This window comes from Lates calcarifer, linkage group LG2, assembly GCF_001640805.2.
Source record: "Lates calcarifer isolate ASB-BC8 linkage group LG2, TLL_Latcal_v3, whole genome shotgun sequence".
NCBI classification, from domain to species: Eukaryota; Metazoa; Chordata; class Actinopteri; family Centropomidae; genus Lates; species Lates calcarifer.
Window position 1 is genome coordinate 19,996,668 of NC_066834.1, and position 15,897 is coordinate 20,012,564.

General features: G+C 41.5%; 1 protein-coding gene across 1 annotated transcript in view; it reads left to right on the forward strand.

The window, feature by feature from the left end:
• Positions 1-15,897, forward strand: part of LOC108897744 (AT-rich interactive domain-containing protein 3B) — a 48,518-nt gene that overhangs the window by 18,256 nt on the left and 14,365 nt on the right. Inside the window, exons 3-4 of the mRNA XM_018697506.2 lie at positions 4,015-4,089; positions 4,775-4,847. Coding sequence (XP_018553022.1) covers positions 4,015-4,089; positions 4,775-4,847 — 148 coding nt within the window. The remainder of the gene's footprint in view (positions 1-4,014; positions 4,090-4,774; positions 4,848-15,897) is intronic.

The window sequence follows — 15,897 nt, forward strand, 5'->3', positions numbered from 1 at the left end:
ATGTCGACTTGTTGCAGATGAAAGGTTGTTATTTTCAAAACTGGTACACGCAGAATTTTGTGTGTCAGTGCAAGGACCAACAGAGAGAGATGATGTTGCCAGGTGCTGCCCATCTATCAAGGAATTGCACAAAACCATATAATGTCAGCCCTAGAATTAGAATGTTGGCCATTTTTACAAACTCTACAGAATGATACCACATGTGCATCAGTTAGGTGGTGGCAAGCTGGGCAACTCACATGAACCTCAGGGCACCTTTGGAGCCCATCTCAAACAACCATTTCCTTAGAGGGTATGTATGTCAGTTTGTGGAACCCCATCCCACCCCACCCCGGGCATTGACCAGATTCAGCTCACTCCTGGTCATCAACCTTATTCTTATCCCTGATTTGGCACTGAGCCAGTCAGTCACGTATGGCCATAATGTGATTAGGCCACCCACCGCCTGGCCAGTAAACCTGCTAACAGCATGAGAGAGAGACGGAGAGGAAACACGGGCTGCTTAGATATATGAAGACTTCTGTTCATCCTCCATCTCAGATGCGTGCATACACATTAGCATGTGCGGGCAATGCTTTATTTGAATATTCAAATTTTATTTTTCCTAAATAAAATTATAGTTTGTATACTCTTGGATGTCCAGCTTTAAGACTGCTTATAATGTAAAAAAAAATCTAAAATCTAAACTCTTGTAACTAAGGCACTTAGTACACAAACATACATATGTTAGTCGTTTTATGTAATTCAATTATGTCTTTCATCTGGTAAGTCAAGCCTTGTATGTCTCTGTCATGAATGTAAGTAGGGTGTGGGAATTTCTTTTTTTAAAGAAGTCATTTCTGGGTGGAGTGCTGGATGTGATGAAGGGGCTGAGGTGACTGATCATAAGGAGTGGTCCCAAAACATCAGTATCCACTCTTAACTTGACAAAAAGCAACATAGTGTTAACATTCCTCAGCTGACCAAGGTCCTAGTTCAAGAGCCAACATGTCTATTCATGGTTAACGGCTTCCATGTTCCAATTACTGTGCTTTTTTTGAACCAGCCAGAGAAACAAACAGGTTTCTTATAGAGGCATTTGAACTTATTTGCCTTATGACTAGTGACAGCAAAATTTACACTCCCAGGTCCAATGACAGGGAATCGTTGGCAGTTGCCCCAACAGCCCTGTTGGTTTAGAGATCAAAAGTTTAACATAAAAAATACATGAAGCAAAAAATAGAATAAAATTAAAAAAACACAGAGCACTTAAATTCAGTTTGTCTTCATCTCCCACTTCTGTCTTCAACCACTGAATTTTAAAGGAGTACTTTTTACACTGAACAACCATCAAAGATTTGGCTCCTCTCATGACATTGACCGCACCATGAAGAAAAGCATGAACTCTGAACTCTACACATGCTCCATATGATCAGTGAGAATAAAAAATTCTGGATTCAGTCTCTCTAAATCTGTGTAAAATCTGTGGTTATTTCATTCAATTAACAATGAGATACAAATCTTATCTATTACAGGCGCCTGAGAAAATGTATTTAAAGCAGAGCAGGGGATGGAGCAGGAAGCCAAAGTCTGGCACTGACTGGACAGTGTTCTGTCACTTTAGACCTTTGTTCTCTGTTGATGTCAGGAACACCTTGACCCCTGCGCTCCCATAATCCAGAGTGTCCCTCTGGGAGGCGCGTGTGTGTGTGTGTGTGTGTGTGTAGGTGTGCGTGTGGTTTGTGTATAAACATATTTGTATTCCCCTAACAAATCCAAGGCCAGAAACCCAGCACCTACTGCCTGGTCTTTTGAAATAACATCTGATTCTAGTGAGCCGGGAGTTGACACTAGTGTTAGAAGATTCATAGTCACTAACTTTGGAGAAGAGAATGTATTCAACATTATAAATCCCTAAACAGAGTTCACAGATAATTGGGTGTGTGGACACACACAGGTCATCCTCTTGTTGAAAATATTCTCTATGAATAATATTTCCATGAAATGGATATGAGGGTTTGATTTGGGGGTTTTATCAGTTGAGACATTCACACAAAGGTTTAGCAAACTTTTAAAAACTGGTATTGACATTTTGTGCACGGCAGTGGAATCACACTTCGGTGGAAGATTAATAAAGCACATTAACTTGCTAACAAACAGAATGATGGTATTTCCCATTTAGTTCTATGGCTTCTTGTTTGGTTACTGTTAGTAAGATTACACAGTGTTGACCTCTGGGCCATTGAATAGGGAACAGCCAGCACTTATAAATAACACAGAATGCAAAGTTTTCTTCATGCAAGAGCAAGCATGTGAGATTATACATAGCTGCAATCTGAATTATCTTCTGCTATAATCATTTATAATGGTTAAAGGTTAACAGAGTTGGTCAAATTGTGTGCAAAGGTCTGTAAGGCCTCCAAATGTACCATACTGTATATTTACATTCACTTGGTGATCCTGTTGTAATCTCTGTGACATACTATAGGTAATGGAAGTCGACAGGGATTTGTATTTTTGATAAGGAATGAGCTGTGCTTGCAGATCAGTTGTCAACACAAGATATCAGCTGTGATGCTAATGTGATTAAGTAATAATTTAATTGCGAAAGATATAACTCTCGCTTTTCTAAAGGATAGCAGTCTGCTGGTATGTAAAAATGTGAACATTGGACTTCAAATATTACTTGTTCCATAGTGGAAATGTAGCATTTTGTAACCACACTTTTAATACTGCAAGTGCAAGAAAATGCAAATAAATTTCCACTCCTGTACGTTTCAGTTTTTATTCATGAAAGTGTGTCTTGGCTGTTCTAAATAGCAGATATCTCATTCTGTAACAGTAGTTTTCATGCATGTAAATCTTTACCTAGAAACACACTATTTGCAGTGGTTTGGCAAGTTGATAGCTGATGAGTATTTGTTTAGGGAGTATGAATGTTGACAAGTGTTACACGTACAGAGAGTGAGAGGGTCAAAATGACTTGCTCTCAAGGGCCTTGACAACCTTTGCCCTCCAGGCTCTCGTTTCAGGCCATGTAATTGCCACTGACCAATGGGCTCCTGGTTGAAACTAGACCCCGGGCTGCAGCCATTAACGTCCCCCGCCAAACGGATCTTGTTTTGATTCCTGATGCTTTTATAGGTTTTGTCTTTAGGAGACATTCCTGGTCGGCACATACCGTGCACCCCTTTCTGCCCCTATTTTCCTTCCTTCCCGTCTTGTGGGGCCATTGTGCCCCCCCCCCCGCACTCACAAACATACACACAGCCACGATCAGCTTTGGCTTATGTGTGTGTGCACTCGGGCTACTGACCAGCCCACCCTCCCCTGGCCCCTCCTGACAGCCAGCTACACTCCATGAACTTGGCCACCCATCACAGCTGCGTTAAGATTGAAGGATGGGGGGCCCTTGCATCCAGCTGGGTCGGAAGACATGGGTGGGGGCAGGGCAGGCCCAGATGCAGATGGTTTAGGTCAAATGGAGATGTTTGAGGATGAAGGGGGATGGGGACACAGGAGCTCAGGGGCACAATAACTCCAGAGGTTACTCCTCCAAGCCCTGGAAAAATGCATTCTTGCAGTTTGAGTATATATTAGTTTTCATGTGTTTGTGTTGCAGTTGTGGTAACAAGCATGGAGTTCAGAGTTTAGTCATTTTTTAACCCAACATGAACTTTTTGACCTACAGTCAGTGTCAACCTGATGTGATCTTTACAGATGAAAATCAGAGTAACACATTTAGAAAAAAATGCAGGGGGTCAAAATTCAGAATTCAGTCTTAAGAAAAATAAATGTGCAACTACATTACTACTTGTTGCATGTAATGCTCTTCTCTCTCTCTCTCTCTCTCTCTCTCTCTCTCTCCATGCTTTCTGTTTTTATCTCTACTGTCACAATCAAATAAAGTAAAATAACCCCCCCCCCAAAAAAAATAAAGTATATATATATATATGGATCCTCTCTGAATGTGTTTGTAACCACTTCTTGATTGTTAACCGACTTTATCTCTTTTGTGTCTCTTGTGTTTTGTAGAATGGAAGTGCAAGCTGGGCGGATGAGGCCGACAGTAGCAGAGGGAGAGGAGAGGCCTCCAGAGATTTTGCAAAGGTGAGCACTTGGAAAATTTGATCCCAGAATGGCTTCAGTGATGAAACAATCCAATAAAGACACCTTTGCACCAATTACATAATAACACTCATTTTTATGAAAGTCAAATGGGTGGAAGTTGTAAATAGGATAGCACCTTCAAACATTCTCAACACGCAGAGGTCTAAATATATCTCTGTGGCCCTGAAACTCCAAGCCAACTTCAAAGAACTAGCACTGACAAAGACTGACGAATGCATTGCCTCATGTTGCCCCAGCTCTCCTGTTAGAAGTTGCACTTGAGCACATCAGCGTGGTAACAGCCAACGGTCTGCTGGACATTGACATGCACGTATGTTCTGTGCCTGTGTGAGAGTGAAGAACTAGTCAGTATTTCTATAGCAAAGAAAACAAAACAAACAAGCAAACTGTGAATCTGATTGAATAGTAAAAATATGTGAATCTGATTGAATTGTAAAAATAGAGAATATGATATAAATTTTGCAGTTGAAATATTTTTCTTTGCTTTGCACTGGAATTGTCAGCCTGTACCATGCTAGGAAGTGGGGAAAGTGAAAAATAAAGAGAAACAGCACAATTCTCTAGGCTGAACAGCCAGATGGCTCCACTTCCAGGGACAGTTTACCATGTGGAATGGGCTGAATGGTGCATCATGGCAGTAATAAACTTCTGTTTTCTCCTTCAGTTGTATGAGCTGGACAGTGACCCCAAAAGGAAGGAGTTTTTGGATGACCTCTTCACCTTCATGCAGAAAAGAGGTAAGAGTGCTCTAAAGAAATCACATCATATTAAGCAGCAGTTGCTTCCTTACTATTTTCATGCCACCTTCACTAGTGCTCTCTGTAGAGACTTTCTTTTACTTATGTCACATCCAGTGGGTTGGCATTCACATATAATTATTCACATATAATTATAGGTTCAATAAGGATTTTCCTGAATAACTCCTACATGTTAGAATTTAGTGGCAATAGTTTGTCAGTGGGTTTCTGAATTTTCTGGTTTTGCTCTATGGTTTGAGATTGAGCATGTAGGGTGTTTTACATCCTATAGGAAAACGTTTGCAGTATGAATTGCACTGTGAGTCTATAACAGTTGCCACAGATGTGACATTAGTTAGAGTTAATTTCTCACCCTCTGCCTATGTGGAAAAAGCAAATACCACATGACTTCCATTTCTTCAGAGTCATTTCCTGTCTCAGTGTGAGGAGGGGTTGCTGTTTTTTACAAGGCATCTGGAATTTCACTATAGATTGATTGATTGGTGTAAGGCCTACCGCACAAATGGTTTATTTGGTCCTGTGATTGTTAAAAGCCACGCAAACTAAGCAAGGATGAAAGTATAAATTCATTTGAGGCTCTGGTTTTCCAAAAGTCTCTGTCTATTCAATGCTTGTCATGTCACTGATCAACTCCAAAAACATGTTGTAACTCTCACTGGCTAAGAAATCCTTTACTAATTCCCCTCCCCAGAGTAAAGGCCTTAAGGGGTCAGCAGGTGAGATCTGCCTCGGTTGATCCTGTGGTTCTGCAGTATCAGAGCCAAGAGGATCTGGCAGTGACCTAACTTATTTAGTTGGCTAACAGCTGGGGAGGCTCATCTGACCGTGTGCTACTTTGACACTGCCTACAAGGCGCTCTCTGACCAGGGCAGCTAATGCACTTAGGCTTTTATCAGACAATCCGTTGCCAAGCAAGTTACATGACTTGAGCAATACCTCCCAAGGTGAATCACAGTGTTATTACAGTGGCGCATACTTTACATTATGTTTTGGCAGGCTATGATGGGTGATGATGGTCTGTGAGTGTGCGTGTGGTTCATACTTCATTATGTTTTGTCACAGGCTATGATAGGTGATATAGTATGTATGTAAAAGTGTATGTGATGCATAGTTTGTTTTGTCAGATTGTGACGGATGATGATGGTGTGGTGCATACATTTGTGTCCATGGGTCTATGTGCATAGACGTGTGTGTGTGTGTGTGCTTGTATGCTTATGAGAGCAGCAGCTTCAGAGCGTCTGGTCTGATCGCATCGCCTGGAGGTCTTGTTTGGCTGGTGATGAATTAAGCCCAGACAGAGAGAGAGAGAGAGAGAGGGAGGGACGGGATCTGTCAGGGCCCTGTTAGCATCTCTGTCCAGTGGCAGACGCTGGGAGTGGTTGGCTGACCCCTTACTCACGCTGGTCAGATAGAGAAATCCATCAAGCTGACTAAAATGCCACCTGACAGGAGATAACTAGTTGATTAGTCTGCACGACGTCATATGATTTTTTTCAAAATTTGCATGGACCTAAAACAGGAAAAAATGGTGACTTTTAAGTGAATATTATTTTCAGTGAATATTACAAACTAGCCTGTCTCTGCCTTTCTTGTGTCATTGTTGCTTTTTGAAATTGAATTAACATTGCTTTTTAAAATTCAAAAATCAAAAAAGAAAAAGTAGTTGGTAAAAGTGTCCCAGCTTAAAGCCAAGAAAACAAAACACTGATTCACTGGTATCAGTTTGAATTTGAGAAGAACTGTCATTTATATTGTGCTTGTTTAGCTGAATTACATTTCAGAGTGAGTTACAGGGAGTGCAACAGGAATCGACTTGCATGGATCAAGTTCCTGTATCATCATCATCTGTACAAGTGACCAGTAGGGAAGGAGTGCAAGGGTCAGTGCCTGACAACAGTTGTAACAAAAAGAACTGCGTCTCCAGCGTGCTCATCTATAATAGAAATGTTTGAGGCAAAGGAAAAGAATATGGTGAGAAACTGAAGTAGTAATACTAGTAGGTTTTATTTGAGTTTTTTTTTCATTTGGGGAAAAAGAAAGGGCACCAGAAAAAAAACACATTCTCACCGGTATAACTGGAAAGGTGAAAAATAAACACCCACGGTGCTTCAAATATGGATGCAGGATATGACAGCGATGTTGCTATTGACATCAGAGAGCTGATGCAACCATTATACAGGTGGGTAGGATATAATTTCAGCTACTCTAGAGTGAGTTCTTCACCCTTCCTTTAAGACGAGAGGCACTTGGCTGACCTCTGCTCTCATCTCAAGCCGTAGTCTTAATCACAGGGAACAAATTGCTTGGCTGGATTCCCTTTTTGCTTTTAGTGCCCAGAGTAGGCTATATGAGACGAAGAGCGAGCCTTGCTAAGCTCTTCTCGGTGGCACCCCCTAATTACTGTGCGTTTACTCCTCCTTCCGTTTCACTTTATGGATGTGAGGACAAGATTATTGCAGTCTTTTCTAATGAAGTAGCATCTACAAAGCCTTTTAAATTTTATGTCATTATTATGCGGGATTTGTGTGTGTGTGTGTGTGTGTGTGTGTGTGTGTGTGTGTGTGTGTGTGGGGTGGGAGGGTGGGGGTGTTGATGTGGGAGATAACACCCTCTTGATTTGACCGACCTTACAAACAGGATTGTAAGGTTAAGTGAAATCCAGTGGAATCTCTGGACAGAGAGAGACAAATGGTGAAGTGCTTTTCCCACCTCGTCGTGGGGCCTCCAGGCCTTGAGAGGAAAGCAACAGCGGAAGGAAAACTTACGAGGGATTCCCATTTCCTGCCCCTGCTCTTCAAAACAGGCACATGTATGTGTGTGTGTGTGCGCGCGTTAATGGTTGAGGAATTTTAGCAGCTGTCCTAAATCCTTTCTGTGCGTAAAGGGGCCCATTGATGGGCTCTGCATCACAGAAATGGCAGAAGACTCACATAGAAATCCTCTCTGTCTTTACCTCCTTGGCTCTTATTTCTTCGCTGGCTACTCCTCTGTCATATAAGATCATCAGAGGGTCACAGTAATTTTTACTAGATCAATTGCTGGGCCCCGTAAGCTTTCACCGCTGACCTCCATACTATTTGTTGCTTGTAAGTTTAGAGGAGGAGCTCATACTTATTCAACCAAAGAACGTCCTGTCATTTGCTGCAGATAAAAACATCAACTAATGACCTGACATGTAAATATTATGTAAATGCTCTTGGGCTGCTTATGTTGAAAGACTGTGGGTAGAGAATATTAGCCTTCATGAGTTACGCCAACATTACTGCTCATCATATCCATTACAGGTTTTGCTGTTTCACCCCCGCTGGGAGCACAGAAAAAAGCTTTGCTGCTGGCTTGACACCATTAACCACCTCAAAGATTTCGATTAAGCAGATGGGTGATTGTTTGTTTTGGTTTGCCACCTAGGCCACTTTCTCAGTTGGGATTGTGAGGGGGGGGGGGGGTTGAGGGTGGGAGGTGGGGTTGTGAAGAGGTAATCGAGGGGGGGAGTGGCAAGTGAGACTGCGGGATCTACGGGTGTGCAATAAAAGACAAAAAAGAGGAAGAAAATAAAAGAGTGATGCAGCCAACTGCCTGTCAGCGCTGTCCACTTGAGATGATTAATGGCCACAGGCTGTGACGGACAGAGGCAGAGAGAGAGAGAGAAAGAGACAGACTCCTGTTCAACGAAATCACCAGTCGAGAAAGGAGGGAGTAACAGGGGGGTAAAGACAAGTGTTTTAGCTCCTCGTGCTCCAGCCAGGAAACCTCACACGTCGTGGTCAGCAGAGGCTGGATCCATCTCAGTGTGACACCCTTAATGGGAAGTGTAAATTCAGCTTAAGAGAGACCACATGGTGTGCTATTGGTGCTCTAGAGTTATTTTAGGGGAAAATCCTTGCGTACTAGATTTAGGTCTGTTAATACAATATGTGGTAAGCCGGACTTGTCTGTATCATTAAGTTGTAGTGGTCTTGATGGGGCTAGAAGTTGATGTGTAGAATTAGTGGGAGAAGTGGGGGGAGAGGATGGGGAGCTGGTAATGACTGTAATGAAGTTGGATTATTTCTCTCTATCTTCACAGTCAAACTTACTGTTAGTGGCTCTGCTCTGTTTGTTCCAGTGAAGGTTCACTGAGGCTGCTAGTAATGTTTTCAGGGGTGCTGTCGCAAATGGGCATTTGTGGTGTTGGTTTAGTTTACAGTCAATAATTAACAGTGATATTGGCCTTTAAAAGCATATTTTCCTTTATTGAATTAAAGAAATCAACACTGCAGATGAGATGAGAGGGGCAGACAACAGGATTTCCAGTAAAGGCAAATTAAGAAAGCTGATGCCTCTGCCATTTTCTTCCTCACATTCAAAGAAAATATTTTTCGTCCAGGTTAAACTGGATATTTTTTGCTGTATATGTGGTGTGGGAAGAGTGGCCTCCCAGCAGGACATTAGAGGAAGTTCCCTAACTGTAACCCTGAGACCAAGAGCTCTGTCCACACCAATTACACCATGAATGGGCTCTGGGGGATCCATGTATGCATTATATTACTCCCTCGGTCAGCCTCACACTGGTCCTCGTAACAGGCGGGCCCTCTGTACAAACACCACACTACAATAGGAACATTCTCTGGCTCTTTGATATGGCCTCATTTTCCTTTAGTTAACACCCCACAACTTCTGGAAAGTGGCAGCACCTGGTTGGTTTAACAACAAAAACACTGGGTATTGTGAGCAACATTTGTTCATTCTCAAATAGTGTTGGATTGCGGGTGAAATGATTTTCATTTTAGATCAACCTTTTGACCTTCTGCTTTGCTTGACAACTATTACACAATTAATGTAATAGGTTTATCTGCGATTAGATGATAAACTTATTTCAACTAGTTTATGTAATCAGATTCAAGACTCAAATTCCTCTGGAGGTAGGAGCATGTTTTACATAGATACACCAATAAAGTGTAGTTTGGAAATTGCATTTTGTCCTCCCATGTCTTTCTTTATTTCTGTCTTCATCCCTTTCCTCCTCCTTTGCCCCCAACCCATTCTCCTTCCCCCTCTGTTTATTGTGCTACAGTTACAACCACTGAAACTTGATAACACCATGGGGGATAGGGGCGGAGGACCATGCCGTGGCCTGCTTGGTGAGGCCAGGGGGAGGGGCTGGATTAAGGGGCCTCCTGTCCTACACGGGATGATTAATGATCTCCAAATAAGTGGGGGCCAACCTTTTTTGATAGGGCAGCACTGACGGACAGCAGACAAGGGAGTGACAGTCGCGTGTCTGTATGTGTGAAGAGGGAGAAAAGAGAGGATGAAGGATGAAGAGGGCAGACATGGAAACCACAGTAGGAGACAAGGGCAGACAGGGTGCCAGGGTGACTGAGGGGAGGTTAAGGGAGGCGGCTGCCAGCTTGCGTACAGACAAGACCATGCTCTTTCATTTCCCTTTGAAAGCACTTTGTCAGTGGCCTGAAGCTGACCAAGCTCACCAACCAGACTGACTGATAATCAGGCAAACATATAAGACGGCTAGAACTAGTAGCAAAGGGCCCCTACTCTCAGGAAAGGGTGGGAACCCAAATGATACAGAGATTCTTACCACTGCTTTTTAATCATGGCCACAAGGCAGACTCCATCTAGTCTTATTGGACACATCCTCCCCTGCATTCATGATCAAAGATTTTATGGTCACCGTTGATATGTTTGAGGGCTGAGATTATCTTTGCCTTTGGTAAACTCCACCCGTAGGCTGGCAAATTACAGCCCAGCCTCTGGAGAGCGAGCACATCTACAATGCTCTTCTCTTCCTTCAAAACAAAAGGAAATAGTAGTTTTCCTGATGTTTTGTATGTGTTTGGGTGTGTTATGGAACTTCAGATTAAAATCTTGTGAGACTTTTTCTGTTTTTGTTTGTTTCTTACCAACCAAGACTACTCTTTGTGTGTCTTCCTCTCTCTGTCTTTCCATCCCAACCCCCAGTTTTCATCGCTTCCCTGTTACTTCCTCTGTCATTTAGCCTGTTCCTCAGCCCTGGATTGCCACTGTGCTGTCCATCTTTAATTACGACCATACTGTACAGGGATTTGAGTCTCTAAGCTGCAGAGCTGGGAGATTCTTAATCACCATGCTCATAAGTAACTGAGCAGATTCATGCTTCCCAGCGAGGTCATCGGTCAGGGTAAAAATAACACTGGCTGCTCAGTTCATCCACGCATCTTATTTAGTCTTCAGTGGAATACATTTGCAAATACTGTGCAAAACAAATGGGGCAATCTAGTTATTGGGAAATGTACACAGTACAAGACAAGACTGACATATGAAGAGAGGAATAGGGAAAAAGATCTATCAAAAACAGTGTGAAGGGACTGAACGGTTAAAACGCAAGCTGTTTTAAAAAGAGGGCTTTGCACATAACATCAGAAATGTAAAATATGGCTGAAATTCAAGCAGCAAACAAACAATGCCATAATGATGAGGGAACTTTTATTAGAAGGCAGAATGTGAAAATGACCTAATGAAGCAGAAAGATATTTAGCTTTGAGGAAAAATAATAGCAAATAATTCAAATAATTAACTATAGAAATAGTATAAAGTTGTGATGTACATACTCAACCTAGATTTAGGTGAGACATACAAGTTAAGCTAGTTCTAAACATTTTTAGAAATCAAGAAAAGCCACATACAGATCCATTTTTAACCTGTCATGTAACATATTTTTTGTTAAGCTGTTCCCACATGAAGCTCTCCTGTGATTAACAAATTTCCCAAACTTCTGCTATCTCTGCATATCTGCGTGCCTTGCTTCTCCATCTGTGTCCTGTGTGTGCTCTTAAAGCAATGCTTCCTGGCCCCCACATCCCTGTGATGGATGGTATGAAATACATTACAGCCCCCAGAGGAGCCCTACACCAGTACAATAGCCCTGAGCTCACTTCCAGTGCCGCACTGCAAGAGCATTGCATAAGCCACACAGTAACAGAGATCTGAGTGCAAAGGGGCCTAATGGAAAACAAGACACTTGATTTGAGGGAAGAAATGGACATGAAACACACAGATGCTACAGCCACTTTGCCAGTGGCATTTTAGTTGACATGATTTGTTGTTTGGGATACATGATTAGATAAAGATAATGGACAGTAAACAAGTGATGACTGAATGTGTAAAGATGATCTTCTGCAACTAGGCCTAAAACCTGACTTTCCATGCTGTAATATACAGTATGTCATGCTCCCATCCTTGACATTTCTCTCTGTGGCATAAATTAGTAAGTGATTAAAACCTCAGATGTTGCAAATATAGTAATTTGCAGTCCTCTTTTATCACTAATAGCGTGCTTTTTTTAAATGCAATCTATCATTTGTAACTTAGGAATTAAAGCACATTCTGCTGTTGACCTCAATTTAAGTCACTTTGCATTAAGAGCATCAGCTAAATCCCTGAAAGGTAAATGTATGACCCACTGTCATGGATTCCAAATGCTAAAAGTAATTAGCATTGATGGGAGTTAAAATTTCCAAGATGAGTGCACCCCCGCCCGCTCCAAACAATCTCTTCCCTTGTTTCGACATATCCCTCTTTCTCCGCGGCTTATAGCAGCTGATGTCTTCCATATTGATCAGTGGTGCTGAGCCCCAAATGGGGCTCGTCAGCTGATGGCTTTATCTGTCAGTCTGGGTGTCCATTGATTGAAGCAGTTAGCTGTGTTATAAGGCTTGCTAGAAGTGATAGGGAGCCCCCCGCAATGCTGCACCTGCCACTGAAGACATCACTGTCACCTATTTACACTTTAAACCAGCAGGCTGGTCAGTGAACTGACACCAGTGTTGGCTACAGATGAGCTGATTCTCACAGAGGAGATAGTGTAGTTTCTCATTTTAATTTTTTTCTTTTTACTTACATACCTCCCATAATCTCCCTCTTACTTGCATTGGTTTTTTTTGTGTGCATGGTCTTCTAACTCTTTGTTGTTCTTTTTATTTGTTCTAAGTATTACTCTTTCCCGTGACTGTTTTTAATTTGTTTTCCCTGAATTTCAAACTACTCTAGTGGAAAACATTAAGCCACAGCTGCAACTTAATAACAGGAATCTGCAGTTGATGCCAAAGCCCCTCCCTCTATTATGCACACAACATACCATTGTCATGTTGCTGTGACATATACATTCTTGACATTTCTGCAAAGATCAGAGATGGCTGTTTACAAGGGCAAACTGCTGGATTACTTTTCTCTCACTTGATCTTCCAGTCAGATGTAAATATAGAGCATAGGTCATCCACTATATTTGACCATGCTGTTAAGTTTTCAGTTGAGTCAGAGCGTGTTTTCTTCCTGAGGTTTTAATATTCAGTGTTTACTATCTGATGCAACAAACCTAAAAACCACAGAGGTTGCATGTTGAATTTTTTGTGAATAGAAAACAGTTGTCATTGACCTTTTCCTAAGTGACTAACTCACAATACAGGCTTCTATCATCAGTGTTTATAAATGCGCCATATGTCAGCAAAGATTTTACCTCACCCTCTTCAACAACTACACTCTGTAAACCTACTCTAGCTGTCATCTGCTGTTTGTCCTTGTATCTTGTAGAAATTTCATCTTTTCAAAATGTATTTTCAGTCTAGTTACATTTACAGCTTCGATCTTTAAAAAAAAAGCTCTCTACAAGAACATGTTTGTACTCAGCAGGATAAGTAAGGGCAACTCAGATATTGTGAGGGTGGGGAAATGTTCACATACTGAATGCATGGCTAATACCTGAGCAATGCAAACAGGCTTTAGCTGCTGTAGTTAAAGCAAAGGTGTATACCCTGTGGTGCTGGCAACGTGAAATTATTAGAGGAACACGCACCCTAAGACTGAGCATTCAAATCAACGCCTCACAGAAGGTCAATGCAGTGCAATAGAGATTTTATTATGTGATTCATTTGTAATAAAGTTAGTTTGCAGAATGCTGGCCTCACAATAATCGTTCATCAACTAGATGTTTGTGAAAGACAAACATTCCCAGATACTGGTTGGTTACCTTCAAATATGGTTACTGGGTGGAGTAACTTATCATATCTATGACGAGGAGAAATATCCTGAAACTAATGGATGGATACATAAACAGATACACACTGTATCTAACACCCAAACTGAGTCAATATTGTTTCCCTTTCTTTCTCAGCACAAAACAGAACAAAGGGGAGTAAATTTCACCTGGTTTGCACACATCCACTCCCATTCAACCATCAGATGTTCACGCATTACTTTGATTATATGTGTCATTTTTCTATGAATTTCCATCACTAAATTGCAGCATTTCATTGCTTGTATTGCATGTAGTATTCTAATTGGCTGAAGAGTCTTTCCTCCACTAGTCTGGGCTTGCTGTGGAAGAAAAACTGCTGTGAACCACTGTCTAATGAAATTGTAGATTATATTTAAATTATATTGTGGAATATTAATGTAAAGTGAAGTGAACAGGTATGCTTGGAAAACATGTCAAACACCAGCAAAGTCCCTGTCTGGTATACATCATTTAGACGTCACACATTGTCTCTGTCTTTCTGAAATCTTTCAGGAATTGAAAGCTCAGTGGCCCTGAATAACCACGTAGCATAAGAGACATCAACCATCTTTCCATCCATCCATCCATTCATTCATCCATCTCTCTGTCGGCTCTATATCAGCCCGTGTTGATTGGGGTCTGGTCAGTTGATCTGCCGGGTCTCTGGGGATGGAGGGGACTTGGGTTACAGTTGCAGTGGCCATCTCACTTTTCGCGCCATCCAACCTTTTCAATCCCCCTCCCCCTCTATTTTACCAGGTGACCCATCTTCATGACCCATGGAAAAGGAGTCATGTTTCTCTCTCTTTTTCTTTCTCTCTTTCTTTCCATTCGTCTCTCTTCTTCATTTCCACGGTGCTCCATGGGTGTGACTGTCAAAAAATTAAGGCAGGAGCAAACAGTTAACAGTCCTTTAAACATCATATTAAACTGTATCGGACTTGTCGGTGCAGAGATTTATTGCACTTGACAAACTTCTAATCGTGTGACTGAAGTTATAATAGTGTCATTATTTGTAGTTTGACAACGTCCCCAGTGTGTGAGCAGCACCCGATGAGATTTACAGCTCTTGGCTGTTGTTTGGAGCCTTGCCAGTTTTGCAATGTTTTACACCACAGGCTGAAGCAGTTGACAGTGCACAGAAGACAGCTCCCTACATATACTGGCTGTCTGCTCGCTGTAATAATTCTTACTAAGAATCTACTCTCACTGTTTCCTGAGTAAATATCACTTCAAGTGACTTATCCATCATTGAATGTTTGCTTTTTCTCCCTGTAGTATTTGTTCTTTTATTGCGATGGAAGGAAAACTGGAAGGAAGAAACAAGAGAGAAGGATCCACAGATAATCGATCCTCCTAAAATAACAACCTGAATCTGAAATGTGTCAATGAAATTTGTCAGACCACATTAAAATTCTAGTGAAGGTGTTGCTCTAAACTAGGAGCTGTTTTTTCTCATCAAGATAATTACTTGAAAATCATAAATTTTGTTCTTACTTAATCAATAATGGGATGAAAAAGCCTTCAGTGTTAATTGCTTTGTCATTTCTTTGTTTCCTTTTTTTGTAGTTAATCCCTTTATTGAACTGTTGATGGTATAGTCGCACCGTGCTCTGGTGTGACTCGGTAATGTTGTAGCACATTGTGTTATGTCTCTGTAGATGGAATGAAGCTTTACTGGACCATTGTTATGTTCTTGGATGTCTTTTATTTTTGAGTTGAAACTCAAAGATCAAGGGAAAGACTCTTGTTTTCTTAGCTTATAGCACAATAGTTAAGTATAGTTGACAGAAGCAAAGTCATTATTTCTTTCTCTGCCCTGTCTTGCCTGTCTCCCTTTGTATTTCTGCCTCTCCTTCTGTCAGTTCACATTAATTGCACTTTATTGACATGACAGGAATGAAACCTATGCAGCCAACACCACGGCCAACATCGACCGACATATTATAGACTTTATTAGACGACTGTTCCTGTCTTCCTATCTCTGTCTCTGCCTCTACC